Source organism: Panthera tigris, chromosome D2 (genome assembly GCF_018350195.1).
Source record: "Panthera tigris isolate Pti1 chromosome D2, P.tigris_Pti1_mat1.1, whole genome shotgun sequence".
NCBI classification, from domain to species: domain Eukaryota; kingdom Metazoa; phylum Chordata; class Mammalia; order Carnivora; family Felidae; genus Panthera; species Panthera tigris.
The window spans coordinates 12,201,269-12,218,244 of NC_056670.1; the positions used below are offsets into that span (position 1 = coordinate 12,201,269).

General features: G+C 47.1%; 1 protein-coding gene across 8 annotated transcripts in view; it reads right to left on the reverse strand.

Moving 5' to 3' along the window:
* EDARADD (EDAR associated death domain) overlaps positions 1 to 16,976 on the reverse strand; it is a 116,247-nt gene that overhangs the window by 82,159 nt on the left and 17,112 nt on the right. For 2 of the 8 annotated variants that reach the window (XM_042960481.1, XM_042960480.1), the window contains exon 1: positions 10,004 to 10,225. In XM_042960481.1, the coding sequence (XP_042816415.1) occupies positions 10,004 to 10,067 (64 nt within the window). In that variant the 5' untranslated portion in view covers positions 10,068 to 10,225. Of the gene's footprint in view, positions 1 to 3,071; positions 3,403 to 8,663; positions 8,791 to 10,003; positions 10,226 to 16,173; positions 16,228 to 16,976 lie in introns of those variants that run through there. The other 6 variants (XM_042960484.1, XM_015539219.2, XM_015539220.2 and 3 more) reach the window with 6 other exon arrangements.

Here is a 16,976-nt window from a genome sequence, read left to right on the forward strand (position 1 = left end):
TTGCATTTCAGGAACTGAATGAGGAAATGCAGAAAAAGGGATAGGCCTCGGTCAAAGCCACAACTACATCTTAAGAATTTGCACAAAGTAGAAAAAGGTTCCCCTCTCCAAGACACTTTATCAGACATCTGCCAGAAAACTATCTTAATAAAGAACCAAATCTGTTTGGGGAGGGGGTCTTCGAGATTTATGCAGCACACCACCCACGAAACCCCCTAAGGGGCAGCCTTGGGTCAGCCGACTTTTCAACTTTCATTTTTTCCCTCCAGATCTTCATTAAGTATACACTGTGGACCAGGCACTTAGACCCAGGAAATGCCTTTGGGGATCCAAATGAGCATAGCAGGATGATTTATAATAATTTGTGTTTGTTCTCCCTAGATGTTTCCCTTCTAGAATGTGTCTGGACTTTCCCCATGTCTTTGCCTGGCAGGTGTTGACAATGCCCAAAGGAGCAGCAGTGTGAAGGGAACATCCATTTGTTTGTTTTATGACAGCCTAGTCATTGGAGAGATTAAACAAGATGGCCCAGAGGAGTGGGGACAAACGAGGAGAGCTTTCGCCAGTGTCATTCCACAGAGCAGGGGACAGACATCTGCAGCCTCATGAGTGGGGACCGTGGCCTGGTCCCTGGCAGAGCCCAGAGGTAGCAAGGCCACAGCAGGAGATGCACCAAGAGGACTTCCCAACCCCAGCAAAGGGACCCGTGGTTTGTGTCTAGCCCAGAAACAAAGGGCTGCTGGATCGCAAGGGTCCTGCAAGGCCCAGACCCTGAGGACAGCAATGCCCACCAAAATGTACTAAAAATTCAAGGCCCCTCTCTAGTTTTCCAAGCACCACATCATCCTCTCAGATTCCCGTGTGACCCTGAGGAAGGGCCAGGTCCCGACTCGGACTGAAAAGGAATTTCCTGGGAGCCCAGGGGAATATGGACTCAAATATGGATTTAAATCCATGTAAACAAAACAGGAACCACCTGTGTTGCTGATTTCACCCAGAGTTTTCACAACTGCTCCTGCCCAAGTGATAAGTCATTATAATACAGAGCCCTCAGTGTTAAGAAACACAAGTGCAGAATGCTATGGAAACAAGAGGAAGCGTAAATGCCCAGCCTGGGGTACACAGTGGGGTTGTGGGGGGGCGGGGCGGGGAGAAGATCCTGCCGGGGAATGGACAGCTGGGTCTGGAAGGATGAAGTGAAGCTAGCCAGGAGAAGGGGTTGGGGAGGGAAAAGCATTCTAGAGAGAAGGAACAGCATGGGAGAAGGCTGAGAGGGGATAAAGAACATGGCACATTAGTATACTTCAGATATGTCCGGCCAGACACATCGAGTTTGGTTTCTGAGTTTTTCCTTTTCATTCTTCTCCTTCCGGTTCCTGGCTGGAGACAGGGTGGTGGAAGCCGTCACTGAGTAATCTCAAGTTCCTTCCTCCCTCCCCACCTATCACGGCCTTGTTGCAACAATTTCATTTTCACTAAAGCATACTTAGATGCTAATGCTTTATTTTTTTTTTATTTTGAGAGACAGAGAGGGAGCGAGCGCAGAGGAGGGGCAGAGAGAGGGGAGGAGAAAGAGAATCCCAAGCAGGCTCCATGTTCAGCCTAACTCAGGGCTCAACGCCAGGACCGTGAGATCATGACCTGAGCTGAAATCGACAGTCAGATGCTCAACCGACTGAGCCACACAGGCAGGCGTCTCTAGATGATAATACTTTAAAACCTGCCCCCCACCGGGGGTGTGATGTATCAGCAGGTATCAACAATGGCATTTCAGGTCAAGGGCTGTGCAGGACCTAGAGAGCTGGGGAGGGGTGTGTGTGTGGGGGAGGTGGTGGTTTCCAAATGACCCTAACAGAATTCATGCAGACATCACCCACTGTATCTGTAAGTTAGTTCTGTTTCCTACAGAAAAATTAGCATGAAAGGAAGGAAAAAGAGGAAGAAAACGGAGGACATGGTCAGGAAAGGCAGAATCACACCAAAAGTGGCAGTGAGGACTCAAACAGCACAGTTAAGGAAGGCACAGTGGGCTTGGGTGCTGAAGGCTTTGGTTCTCCCTGCCACATCCTGAGAGCAGTGGTCTGGCCTTGAGCCAGTGTGACCTTGGATGACTCACCTAAGTGCTTATGGCTTCAGGCTCCTCCCCTGTAACCTGCGGGGTCGGGGGAAGGGGGGATAGGGGGGCCCCAGGTGATGGATACTGTGGTCAGGCCAGGATTGGGAACCCCAGGCTGGAGGAGCGTGCCTCACAAAGCTATGAGGTGAACAGGAAAAGCCAGGCGGATGATGGCACATGTTTGGAGGCCCAAAGTCTCTTGCTTTGGTCTGAAATCTCTGAGACTAAACAGAATTTATGACGGCAAGGGCACAAGGAATTCAGGTTTTTCATTTTCTGATGTACGGCAGCAAAGCGAAAGGGTAATCGGGAAAGGCGATGTGTTCGGACCCCGTAGTAAAGGCACGTCCAGGTTTTTTATCACCTTCATTGGAGTCTCTGACGTAGATCAGGCCGTGGAGGAAGTTCTTCTGTGCACATCACTGCCAAGCACGCACACAGACCCAGGCCTGCGTGGTGCCCAATGTGCCCTGCCTGACATCGTGCCTTCTCCCACCCGGGATGTCCTTGTGGTTCGCGCTCAACTACCTGTGTCCACCAGGCCTGGGTGGGTGTGTACCAAGGAGGGTATTTGGAGGAGGGCTGATCCTGATTCTCTGACACTGGTCTGGAAGTAGGAAGTTGCCCTAAAGGACTTCTGAGAGCCCTTGGAGCTGCATGTTTACAGTATTACTACATATAAAATCAAATCTCTTATTTAGAAGCATTACAGTGTGTATTTTTTATAAGTTCCAGGGAACAGCAGGCAGGGCCCCCAGGCAAAGCTCTGACAGCAGCTGGGACATGGGGCACGGGAGGAGCCAAAACAGAAAGGGGGACCACATGAGCTCAGGCTGGGACTTCCCCTAGCTCCCAGCCGAAGCCCTGCTCTCTCTGGCAGTGCTTTCCTCCCAAAGCCACCTCGACTCCGGGATCAATGTCTCCAGGCAAGAAGATACACATCACCCCAAGTTACCTGGGAACTGACCAAAAAGGATCTCGCTGATGGCACTGATGTTTAATTTACATGAGCGTCTTGTGGAGAGTTCTCAAAAGGCACGAGAGAAGCCCGTGGTGACCTGACGCAGCGTGGCCCTGGAGGACACCTGGCCCGGCTCTCGGAGACATCAGGGGAGAGCAAGCTAGGCAGGCTGCTAGATCGTTTCTTCTTTCTCTGGGCCTCAGGTTCCTAATCTGTAATAGTCAGGGGTGAACGGAGCCTCCACGCGTCCTTCCAGCTTTAAAGGTCCATGAGCGGTGAGAAGCAGTGGCCCCATCGGCCAAAGAGCATCTTCAGGCTAAAGTCACTGAATGATATAGGAAGCCGCGGTCAGCACCTTCCTCTGAAATTCCCATTAGAGCTCCCGCTTACCTGGTGCCCAGCCCGTGCTGCAGGGTTTACCCCCAGGCTCAGTGTATCCTCGCAGGAACCCCGAGGAAGGTTCTGGTGCCTCCCTTTTTACATAACTGTGTGCCTAAAGTCACAGGGTAATACAAGAGCCAGAATCTGGACCTGGGACTTTGTGACTTCAAAATCTGCCTATTTTGGGGCGCCTGGGTCGCTCAGTCAGTTAAGTGTCTGACTTCGGCTCAGGTCATGATCTCATGGTTCATGCGTTCAAGCCCCGCATCGGGCTCTGTGCTGAGAGCTCAGAGCCTGGAGCCTGCTTCGGATTCTGTCTCCCTCTCCCTCTGCCCCTCCCCCACTCAACGCTCTGTCTCTCTGTCTCTCTCTCAAAAATAAACAAACATTGAAAAAAAATTTTTTTTAATCTGCCTAATTTCCACTACTTTCTAGAAGTTCACACACTGACTACCTGACATGCTCCCCTGGGGGGAATCTCAGTGTCCAGATTTTCCCTTTTAACAAGGATGTTAGATTAGGACCTACTCTAATGACCTCATTTTAACTAGATTACATCTGTAAAGCCTCTATTTCGAAATAAGGTCACATTCTGAGGTACTGGAGATTAGAATGACAACAATGTTTCTGGAGGAACGCAGCTCAACCCATCATAGTTTACTCTCTGGCCCCCCAATTCACATCCCTCCCACGTGCAAAATACAGGCACTGAGCGTTCCCCCAAAGTACTATGCATTCCAGCACCAGCTCTAAGTCCCAAATCTCCTCCTGACTCCTCATCCGCTCAATGACCCAAATCGCATCCTTAAAACTGTGGACCGCAGCCCACGGCCTCTCCAGAAGCAACCGTCCCCTATTTTGCAACACACACCCTGGTGAGCCACCCAACAGCCGTATGGTTCCGCTCCAACACCTCCCTTCATTAGCCACGGAACACGGGCGCCACCCGTTCCTAGACACAGTCTGTCAAGGGAAATCCAAAGACCTCCTCTAAGGATGTTCTTTCAGAGCGAACAAAGAGGGAAGCATGCCGGAGCGCCCTGGCTTTCCCAGGGAACCAGGAGCCGTGAGAGGCCTTGTGTGCTTTCGAGTGAAGAACTCAAGACAAGTTTCGAACTTGCAGTTTCAGAGCGAACTTATTTTTCCTCTGTTATTAGGATTTTGTGAGTACGATCGCTTTTCTGTTGACCAACGGCTGTTTTCATTCCTGGTTATGAAGAAGTCCTAGAGCCCTAACCATACTCGGGACACAAGGTCTCAGGGAGGCAGTGCTCTGGTGGCGCTGGCACACTGTTCATTTTCTCTTCTTCCCTGCCGTCTGCAGACCTCACATCAGGTGCTGAACAAGCGGAAGAAGGACCAGGGGTCCAGAAAGTGCACACCCAGGGGGTGCCTAGGTGGTTCAGATGGTGGCATCCAACTCTTGAGTTCTTCAGCTCAGGTCACGATCTCAGGGTTCACGGGTTCGAGCCCCACATCAGGCTCTGTGCTGACAGCACAGAGGCTGCTTGGGATTCTGTCTCTCCCTCTCTGTCTGCCCCTCTCCTGCTGCAGCATGCTCTTTCTCTCAAAATAAATAAACTTAAAAAAGAAGAAGAAAAGGAGAAAGGAGAACTCCAGCTTGCCACGGCTCTCTGGTGCATCTGAAGAAGGGCTAGCTGGTCTGGCTGGTCAAAGACCTGTGCTCCTTGAAGCGGTTGGCTCTTCTGTCCCGGTTTCCATTCCCACTGCTACCTGGGACCCACCTAAACTCATGGGGGGGGGGTGCTGGAAGGGGCAGTGAGAGATGAGGGGCCACCCAGGGCTGTCCTGAGCTGCTGCCCCACCAGCAGCCTCACTGCACAGTGCAAACAGGGACCCCAGAACAAAGGAAGGACATGCGCCCATGAGCTGGTGGCCCTTCGGCAGTTAGCTCATCGCAGTGATTCACCCCCACCTCCTCAACCCAAGGTTTCAAAGCCTCTTTCTTTGCTTCTGGCTTGAAGTCTGTATGAACGTGAGCCAGACTGGACTCACCTCCGACACAGATGATCTGACTCATTCCGTGTTCGATTTTTATTAGTGGCAGAGATAGAGTGAGACAGCCTTACTAGAACCTGCATGACTGTTTTTCTTCCGTGTGACCCCAACAGTCTTGTAGATTTTCTTAGTGCAAAACGTTGTTTCCTCACACTAAGCTCATAACCTGCTATGATAATATATATATATACCTTTGTTATTTGCACGTGAAGACACAAACATCTTTTTTATCTTTACAAGGTAAACTCACTTGACATATCTAACTGGATAAAGAAGTTTCTAAAATCTCAAAACAAGAAGAGCTTTTACTGCCCACAGTTTGAAGCATATGTGGTTAAACTGTATACTTCCATTCATTCAGTGAGGCAGTAAGTATTTAACCAGGGCTTACAAAGCGCTGAGTGGTGTGGGAAACAGAGGCAGAAACAAATGGTAGACAAAATTAAATGGCCTTATAACCTGCAGCCCATTGACAATTATCGCGCGTAACAATTCTCCAGGACCTCCCTACTGTCTTGATGTTGAGGCTTTGCTGGAAGGGAAAACCACCTTAGCACAAAGACAGCCAGGCCTCCAGGATCTGTGTCTTCTTTAGCATATGAAAATGCTGTTGGAGACTTCCTCTTGCCTTTACCTCCCCAGCTCCCAAGTATGTAATCAGCCACTCCTCACTATCGGGCATCGATTCCCGCCCCACGGGTCCTGTCCCTGTGCTTTAATAAGATCACCTTTTTTTTTTTTTTTTTTTTGCACCAAAGATGTCTCAAGAATTCCTTCATGTCCTTTGGTTCCGGATCCCCACCACCACTCGGAAACCACACCACCGAATACCGTGACAGGTGTGAGCTCTGTCCAAGAGCTTACTGTCTAGTTGGGGACAGACAGGAGTGGGGGGGGGAGGGGCGGTGAAGAGGGCCTTCCGGACAATGAAAACAATGTCTGCGAAGGGGCAGGGACGGCAGGGGTAGGTAGAGACGGACGGAGAGAGAATGAAAACCTCTGAAGGACAGAATCTGTTAGAAAAGTCCATGCAGGTTTCTTAAGTAGACAAGTGCAGGATCTGTTAGGTCTCTGGCCACCTTTTGGTGAAGCGGCGGGTAAAAGGCAAGCGTAGGTGTGAACACGGCAGGTGAGCGCTGAGTGCAGGAAGTCAGGAGAGAGCATGGGAGCTCGGTCAGGGATGCAGAAGGGAAGACTCCCTTTAATGAGTTCCACACATTGGCACCATCTGTGGCTTCACTGCAGAAATAGAAGGGGTGGGCGGGTATGCGCTGGAGGTTATAGACATTAAATGAGAAAGGGAAAGTCATTTTCGATCTTTTTTTAGATGGAGGAACCCTCCTCTTACTGATAGACTCCCAGAGTGGGAACGGACATGGGGACATCTTTCGAATGTCTGAATAGGTTCTTCTATATCTTTGCGAGTGACAAGGAGACCTCGACCTTAGGAGGCCTCTCCCCACTCTGTGGGAAGCCAGAAAGATCTCACGTACAGATTTGGGTTCTACCTCTTAAAGTTCAGGAGACCAGTTTCTTTTGAAGGACACCCTCCTATCATCATCCCCTCTGGTCACGCCTCATGTGCTGGGATTTCCAAGTCCTTTGTTCCATTTTGGCTGGGCCAGGCAGACCAAGAACACCACGACAGGAATTCTAGATCCTGTAGTGCTAGTGTGGTCCGCTAAGACCACGTTGGCTGCCCTGGTGGCCTCTTCACACCATGACTCACTGAGGCTTTTTACACACTGTATCACTATTAAGGGGCAGTTCCTGGGCCTTGTCTTCTCTGGTGCCACTAATTTGGGGGGCCCAAGCAGATTTTACACTTGTCCCCATTCCATGGATCCCCGTACCCCCTCCCCCCCAATCTTTTTGAAGCCCCTTCGCCACTATCATGTAATGAGATCTGAGACGACTGTTGGTAAAATCGGGCCTCACACCTCTTGGCACTTGTCTGTCCATCGGGTTCTTGGAAGACGTGGATGTGGAGGTGAGTGGGGGTGGCTGCCCTTTCTGTTTTTTCCCAAACAGTGGGTATGGGGGGAGGGAAAGGAGATCCAGACAACTGATTTATCTCCCATTTCCCTGGAAAACATATTTACCATTCCCCACTTGAAGAAGAATTTAGACCTTGCTTCAAAATCTTCAGGAAACGCTCCCAAACTTAGCACACCATGATGCCAATGTAGCTGTCTTCTGACTCACCTCCAGATACTTTGTCTCCTCCTAACTGCTCAAACCACAGATTAATGATGGAATGTTGCTCTGTCCCTGCCCAAGCCCAGGCCAGAAAATAGGAAACACGTTTATCTACGCAGTTACAGGCAGTTCTGTATATGTGGTTTTCTCCGCAGCCTTTCCAACCTCAGCAAAGGAGAGAAATCCGTAGCGTGCCCCGGGGAGTAGCTCGATCATTCATTCATTCCTCCCAAGAGGATGGGAGAGCAAGGGCAGAAATCCTGGAAGGTGAAGTCTGAGGAGGCCCTTAAATCAAGTAAGAGATGAAAGAAAAATCGAGATTCTGGCCTGGGTACACACAGTATTTTAACATAAGGACAGAACTAGAGACCATTCTAATTAAAGGCCTCTACAGGTGGGATCCCACAGGTGGGATCAGCCTCTCGGTTTCCTGGATACCAGTTCATGCAACGGCTCTGAGGGCCAACGTACATACAGAACAAAAGCATTTAATGAAAGTGAAAAAGAGGAGAGAAAAGGAGAAATGAGAAGGCCTGTGAGTGGGGAGAAAGGAAGAGCCGGGGAGGAAAGAATGAAATCCACTCCTTGCGCTCTTTCCTGCCAGAGAGGCTTGAGAGACTTGTTTCAACTGGGATCCCGAGTCCAGAACAAAAGCGGCGGGGGCCACAGCGCGGGGAGAGGGAAGGCGCGTCCCAGGCACGCGTGGGGGTGCCGAAGGGTGGGGGCGGCGGGCGCGCAGGAGGCCGGCGAGACCCGCGGGGATCGGCAGCCGCTCGCGGGGGGGACCTCGCACCGCGCCCTCGGGGCCCCGGGCGCCGCCGCGGTCCCCGGCCCGACCCCGCGCGGACCGGGGTGCGGCGCCCCGTCCAAGGTCGTCCCGGGAAGCCCCGGGGGTCGCAGGAGGCTCGGCCCCACGGTAGCTGCGGGAGCCTGGCGAGCTCGCGGGCCGCGGTTCCCGCTCCAGGTGAGGGCGCGGTGTCACTTTACCTGCGCGCAGAGGGTCGTCCGGGAAAGCCATGGGGCGGGGTGGGGCAGACGAGCGCCCAAGGGGGCTGCGCGGCCTCGGGGACGGGGTTGGAGAGCGGGAGGGCAGGGATGGCAGGTCCTGCCGTGCCGACGCTCCCGGAGCTCACCACCGCGGCTCTGCGCGCCCCTCCTCCTCCTCCTCCTCCTCCTCCTCCTCCACCTCCTCCCAGACTCTCCGCAGCGTCCTCCGCGTGCTCACTTCCTGCTTCGGCAATTAGCAAAGCCCCTTCTCGGCGCGGCCGCCTCCCTCCCTCGGCAGGCGCGGGCCGGGGCCGGGGCGCGGGGAGGGGCGCCCGCGTGCCCGGAGCGTCGCCAGTTCGGGCAGCGCCCGCAGCGGGCGTCCTTCCTGCCGCGCGCCCAGGCTCCCGACCTGGCGGCCCCTCGAGCGCCGTCCCGGCCTGGCTGCGAAGGAATCAGTGGCCTTAAATCCCGGCTGCAGTCGCGGGTCGCCGTGCTGGCCCCCTAATCACGCCGGGGCCGGCACGCAGCTCTCCCACCGCAGGCCCCGCGATCTGCTGTCTAAAGTCTCCCGGTCTTTGGGCAGCGAATGCCGCTGCATGGTGGCACACGCTGACAACCGCGATTCGGAGTTTTCTTTGGCAGATAGCTATTACGTGGCCTCCAGGATAGATGCTGCACAAAGGGAGGGAAACGAGAGAGCGCCTGATCCACACCCGTACAGCCGTTCTAGAAAAATAGCCGGGGTTCTCTCGGAAATGCGGAATCGGTTCTTACAAGAAAACCACTAAGGTCTAATTTAAAGGGGAACGTGCGCCAGTTACTTACGGGAGCACAGACTGGCGTCGTTTACCAAGAATACATTAGAGATAGTTGTATTTTTAAAAAAATTTTTCCAACGTTTATTCACTTTCCGAGAGACCGTGAGCGGGGGAGGGGCAGAGAGCGAGGGCGACACGGACTCTGAAGCAGGCTCCAGGCTGTGAGTTCCGCGGGGCTGGAACTCGGGAACCGCGAGATCAGGACCCACCCGAGCTGCAGTCGTCCGGCGCTTGACCCACTGAGCCACCCAGGCTTCCCAAAGACAGTTGTATTTTAATTAAACCTATCGTCAGTCATAAGTCTATTACACAAACGTTATAGGCAATTTAAATGTAACAGGACTCTCCTAAGGGTTTTTAAAGAATCCACATCGGCCTGGGCAGGTGAGGATGGAAAGACGTATGCAAGAGACAACATAATCGCTGTTAGCACGCGGTGTCAGCAATGGGTCAGTAAAGGAGCCGCCTCCAGCCCAAAGCTCAGCTTTGAGAAACGCAGAAAAGCAGCAAATACCTACATACCCTCGTGGTGACCAGAGGCTTGTTTTGTGCTTCTCCTCATCTGTTTAGTGGTCCGGAGGCCCATGGCGCTCTCCAGATTGGGGTCTTAGTCTCTGGAAGAGGCCATGGAAGAGGCAAGAGCCTCAGAAAAGAGTGACCGGCTGTGTGTCTGAAGAAAGTAACAGCCTTCTAGATGAAGCTTTCTGGGGAACTTGTAAGTGGGAGCGTCAGCTCCCTTCTGGTCTGCTTCTGATAGGAAGGGAAATTTTTTCTAAGAGTATTTTTTCTTCGAATCTATTTTGAGGTTTGGTTTGTGGTTCTTGCAGACTTCTCACGAACGTGGAATTATTTCTAAAGTTGGCTGGCAGGCACCACGTATCAAATTGTGCTATCTTGTTAACACTGTAAGCTCGGGCACTGCCCTAAAGCTGGTTGGCCTTTCAAAACCCTGAACTAGAATTCATCTCTGTATCACTCTCATTCTTTATTATACCGAATAGAAGATAGGTGGCAGAAATGTACTTTCAGATTAAATTTTTTTTTAAAAGAAGATTGATTATGGACGTAAATTATTATCTCCTTTCATTCAATTTCCTTGTACCTCCTTTCCTACGAATTGCAACCATAACCCATCATTATCTTCACTGTTCCCATGTGCTTTGTGAACTATACAGTGTGCACTACAAACGAGAACTTTTTTTTTTTTTTGGCAATTTACAAAAGAACGAATTTAAAAACAATTCTCATCCACCATCATTCCCACAGATTCCCATACAAGCTATTTGCTCTCACATTATGTCATTCCGCTTTTGCTTCTATTGCTTCTAAAGAGTGTAAAACACTCAGCTCAGGCCATGACTCAGCTTGTTTCAGCTGACTTCAGCTCAGGCCATGATCTCATGGTTCGTGAGTTTGAGCCCTGTGTCGGGTTCTGTGCTGGCAGCACAGAGCCTGGAAGCTGCTTCAGATTCTGTGACTCCTCTCTCTGCCCCTCCCCTGCTCTCTCAAAAATAAATAAACATTAAACAAATTTTAAAAAGCACTCTTTAAAATGGACATTTTTTACATTTCCTGATAGCCCCTACATACTCATGAATCTCAGAATCATGGTAAATGGGGATGGTGGACTTGGTAATCAAGGAGTCAGGCATGCTGAATATGACTCATGCCCCTGTCACTGGGAGTTTGGGTTACTTTGGCAAGCAATGCAAACTCTTGAGTGTAAGAATTTATAGGACTGTGAAAGTTCAATGGAATAATGTGTCTATAAAGATACCTAAACCAGGGGCGCCTGGGTGGCTCAGTCAGTTAAGCATCCAACTTCAGCTCAGGTCATGATCTCATGGTTCATGAGTTTGAGCCCCCATTGGGCTGGTTGCTGTCAGCATAGAGCCCACTTCGGATCCTCTGTCCCCCTCTCTGTGCCCCTCCCCTGCTCATGCTCTCTCAAAAATGAGTAAACATTAAAAACGAACAAACAAACCAAAAAAAACTAAACCAGTGCCTCTCACATAGTAGGTACAAATAAACCAGCTACCTTCCTGTTTTCATTCTTTCCTTGGAATTTAGTTTATTGCAAGAAGTTCCTATTTGTTATAAGAAATTTGTTGTAGTGTTTGTGCATAGCATAGATGGATGGATTGAGTCATAGCATCAAATAACATACTTTTTGAATTGCCCATTCCCCCTGCCCGCCCCAACGCCAAACAAAATGCCAAGCCCTGGGGAAACCAAAGTGAGAAGTCCCCAACTTTTAGGAGGTTATGGTCAAGAGAGACTTGCAAATACTGTTTCACTATAGAACTGGGATCATGAAGGTTTAAACCAGGAAGAGAGCATGTGTAGAAAAAAGGCACTGAAGATGTATGCAAGCCATCTGGCTGGGTGGTGACCACCCTCAACCTGACAATTTGCCTTGAAAGCCTTCAGGCAAACTTTGAGACCTTTATTCAAGACAATCTGGCCTTAAGTAGAGAAAAACATACACACACACACACACACACACACACACACACAAACTGTTGGTCTTGTGTCTTTTCACGAACCGATGACAATTATCAGAAATGTTATCTTTAAAGAGAGAAAGCATTAACTCAAAATATATTTTATTTGATTCATCACAGAATATGTTGTTTTTGTTCATTTTACACCATTGTGGCTAAGTGTTACTTAAATTTGTGCAACCTGAGATAAAAAGTTATTATTGAGGGTATGTACATTGTATACAATGAACCCAGCAAATTGTGCTCCCAGACAGGGTCTTATCTATATAAAAGTGGCTGTAATGGGGGCGCCTGGGTGGCTCAGTTGGTTAAGTGTCTGACTCTGGATTTCGCCTCAGGTCATGATCTTCCAGCTCATGGGTTCAAGTTCCATGTGGGGCTCCACACTGACAGTGTGGAGTCTGTTTGAAATATCTCTCCCTCTCTGTCCGCGCCTCTCCTGCTTGTGCTCTGTCTCTCTCAAAATAAATAAACATGAAAAAAAGTTTTTTTCAAGCAGCTATAATGGAAGTGCATGGATTTGGGGCAATAGGAGACTCCTCACATTCCAGAATGAGACAGTGCCTCCCTCAGCTGCATCTGTGTGATAAAACCCTGTGGAATTGTGTGTGATGCAAGAGGCCTAATGAGAGTTAATACGTTTGCTTGTCTCCTTGAATTTTGTCCAGTGTGTTAAGGCACTTGTAGGGGATCTCAGCTGTTTTACCACCTGACTGCTCATGATAATGCCCCAGTTTTCTTCTGGAAAACCGCCATTCCCACTTTCAGTCCATGTGATTAGGCAGTGGCAACATCACCCTGACGCCCGACTCTAGGGTTTGGGCATGTGACCCAGTAATAGCCTTTCAGACCATTACTGAGTAAGCCAATGAGTCTAGGAGGTGCATGGGACCTTTGCCGGGTCAGTGGGGCCGTGGGGCCAGTGGGGTCTCTAAATAACTAGCCGGAGATCATTTCTTCCACCACACCACATGCTTGTGTGTGAAATGTTTGCCAGCGTGCACATCACAGAGAGCCTTGAATGCCAGACGAAAGCATTTGAGACTATTTTTCGTGCAACAGGAAGCCAGGAAGCTAGTTTTGAAAAGCAGCATATGAAAATTGGTGTTTTTGGAGGATTAGTGTGGCAGCTGTGTGTAGGATAGGATGGAGGAAGGCGCGAACTCAATCCAAGAGTGCGTTTAATCTTCACAGTGCACTGTAATTTATTACAGAGTTGAATTTGCATCCTTGTCCAAAAGTGAGGGAAACTCACATCTGAAACTCACATCTAAAAATTGTAAATGTTCTTTTGTTGCCTTTTTAAGCATTCGTTGTCTCCCATGAAGTGATTGCTTTATGCGTTTGCAGATGTTCCTTACAAATGATGTATTCCAAAATGTTGACAGAGGGACTAGAAAACTTATGTAAGGAAAATATTATCATTTTTGTTGATGTGAGCCCTATTTGACAGGGGCACAGCACTCTGGTGCATATATTTAAGCATGAATAGTTCTTAAAGTTTCTTCTACCTACTTGGACAAAAGCCGTTCTATGTACAGGAGAGTAAATCTCTCTCACCGACTTCTACCAGCTTACTTTGAATCATTTACCCATTACGACGCATGAGCCAGAAAACCACCATTTTTGTGCTGTGTTTGGTTTTCCACAAAGAGAATGGAACAGTGGGTGATTCTCAGTGTGGGTCTTGCTAAAAACACTTTGAGTGCCATGGATAGGGAGCGGGAGGTACGGTGAGGTAAGGAGATGGGAGAAAAAGTATGGCTGTCTAATGAGCACTTTATCCTGGAACCTGACTACAGCCTTGCGCTCTCACCACTCACAAGTGTGTGCTGGTACCTTGACCTTGGGTGCCATCATCCTCAGCATGTTCGGCTGCTTTCTTAGTGAATATATATAATAGCAATTTATTTCTTGCTCCAGATATTAAGAGAAAATCTGATCAAAGAGATGAACTTTATGGATCAAAACCTGACACCCAACTAACTGAAGTCAGCTAGAGATTTTGTTCCATTTCTGCTGTTAGGAGAAAAGGGCAGATGAGAAGAAAACCTGGTGTTATCGGCGACCAACTAAAAGTTGTGTAGTCGGCACCTGAGAGTTTAGTTTCCTGTGCTGTGTACCCTCAGAATGTGGAACACGGGCTCAAGTTGCTGACTTGGGAATCTACAAAATCATCCATCATTTAATAAATTATTTTAAAACTTGTCATTTAGAGTGTACTCTTTTTTATAAAAAATGTTTATTTATTTTGAGAGAGAGAGAGAGCACACGAGTGGGACAGGGGCAGGGAGAGAGGGAGAGAGAGAATCCCAAGCAGACTCCTCACTGTCCACACAGAGCCCAGTGCAGGGCTCGATCTCATGAACGGCGAGATCATGAGCTAAGCTGAAATCGAGAGTCAGACTCTTAACCAACCGAGCCATGTAGATGCCTCTAGAGTGTATTCCGAGCTAAGACAAGAAGGTGGACTTAGATACAAGTGAGTCAGATGAGGAACTATTAGAACTAATAGGTGAATTTAGCTTGGAGGAGAGAAAAAGCTCAATGTACAGAACACCACCAGCTTTCCTATAGATCAGCAATATGGAAATGGTGGAAATGATCCCATTAAAACAGCAAATAAAGCTATAAAGTTACTGGGGATAAATTCAATAAAACTATCTTTAAAAATCGCAAGAACTACAAAGCTTTCCTGAAGGCTGTAGAAAATAAATCTGAGTAGATAGAGAACTATACCAGGTTAATTGATAGGAAGCCTCAATATTGTAAAGATACTCATGGTTGCCTAATTAATCTATGCAGTTAATGAAACCCAATCAAACTAATAAGATTTTCTTCGAACATGAAACTGGTTGTAAATTTATATGGAAGGGTAAATTCAAGATAATTTTGAAAAAGAATAACAAAAAGGTGGTATTTGCCCTATGAGATAGCAAGGTATTATAAAGTAACAGTAATTAAAACAGTGAGTATTGGTATAGAAAAGGATTAACAGGAGCAGAAAAAAATGAAGCACAGATTCTTGTATCTTTGGGGAATTTGCTATATGATTGAAACATTTAAATGTTGAGAAGATAGTTCAAAAATAGTATGGGGATATTTTGCTATTTAGATGAACAATGCAATTTATATCCCTACCATACCTTATACATAAAAGTAAGCTTCAAATAGATTAAATATCTAACTGTAAATTATTTAACATTAAAATTAGTAAGAGAAACTATAAGAGAGAATGTTTTAATAACTTTAGTAACAGGAAAAGCTTTCTTAAGGTAAAAAAATCAACAGACATGAAAGAAAAATCTGATAAACCTAACTGGATAAAAATTCAAATTCTGCACCATAAGACAATAGAAAATTATAAAACAGGGGTAAACTTAGAGAAATTAATTACATATATGATATTCTATTTTGTAACTTATAAAACTTATAATTATAAAATATAAAAATTAATTAAATATAAAATATAAATAAAATTTAGGTAAAAATATAAAATAAGATATTTGTATTTCTAATTATAAAATAGAATAGTATATAATATATAACTTATATATATAAAAAATCAGTCCAAAGTTTTAAGAACTTATTTAAATAAATTAAAATATGTTAACAATAATTCAGCATAAGGTTGGACAAACACTAGGTAGAAAATCCCCAGAAGAAACAAAAATGGTCAATAAAAATATAAGATATTCAACCTTGTAAAAATAAAAGAAATGCAAACTCAAGCAATAAGAAGCTAGCAGAAGGGCAAAAACTTGAAATCTTGCCAATATCAAATACTGGCAAGACTGAAGAAACAGGTTTTCATACACTGTAGGAATGTTAATTTATATGGTCACATTGGAGAGCAATTTGACCTAAAATTGCTAAATTCGCTAACATTGACCCAAAATTTCTCTAAAGGAATATTTGCATGTGCTACTCGGAGGCAGGCATAAGAATGCTGGATGCAGTGTTTTTGCCATAGCAAATATTAGAAACAATCTAAATGTCAATCAATAGGGGGATGAATAAATATATAATATAATCATGCAATGCAATATTTTACAGAAGGTACCAAAAGTAAGCTAGGAAAACATTTTAAATGAAAAAACAAGTTGCAAAGTGATATCAGGGGTAGACACAAGCCAATCCATATGTTTTCTATAACTACATTCTAATTTTTAAAAAATGGATACGTACCAACTTTACCTTGCAACCAAAGCAGAGTAACCGGAACTAGATCTACCCTCTTGCCTGAAACAAGAACAGCAAAAAACCCAAATAAAATATACGAAACAACAGTTTTTAAGGCACTACACATCAGACAAAAAAGGCCAGTGATCCCTAAGAGCCAGGATATAAGCGAGGTGATTCCTGTGCTTGCCCCAGCTTAACGCCTTGAGAGAATTTCCAGGGTGTGGCGCAGAGAAAGGGATTGAGGCAGAGTCTTATGGACTCCCTGATGTGAAGAACTGTGGCTAGAAGTCACAGGACAGGAAGCTGTAGAGACTTCTCAGAAAGGTCCTCAGAGATCCATGGGATGTCCCTCTTGACTACTCAGCATACCATTTACTGATAGATGCGTTCATATTGGAAATGACCCACAGTTGGGGAGGATGATGAGAGGGACTGTAGTAGAAGATCAGAGGGAACAGTACCCGGGGCTCACTCAGAGCCATGCATAGTGCTTACCAGTCCAACCAGACTGCAAATACCTTGCATTTCATGGGAATTTGGTAGATTACACAGAAGAGTCTTGCCTCAGTACCGGTAAGTAATTACCCCTGGACTGATCAGGCACTGCCCCAGTCCCACCTAACAAATCTTAAAAGACCCAAAAGGATCAAACTCTTTTCAAGTAACTTAGCTGCATCCTGAAAAACTCAATAAATACAAATACAAAATATAAAAGTACAAAAATATCCAGTACCCAACAAGGTAAATGCACAGTGTCTGGGATATAAAGATACTAGGCTTGCAAGAAGTAGGACAATGTAGGCTAA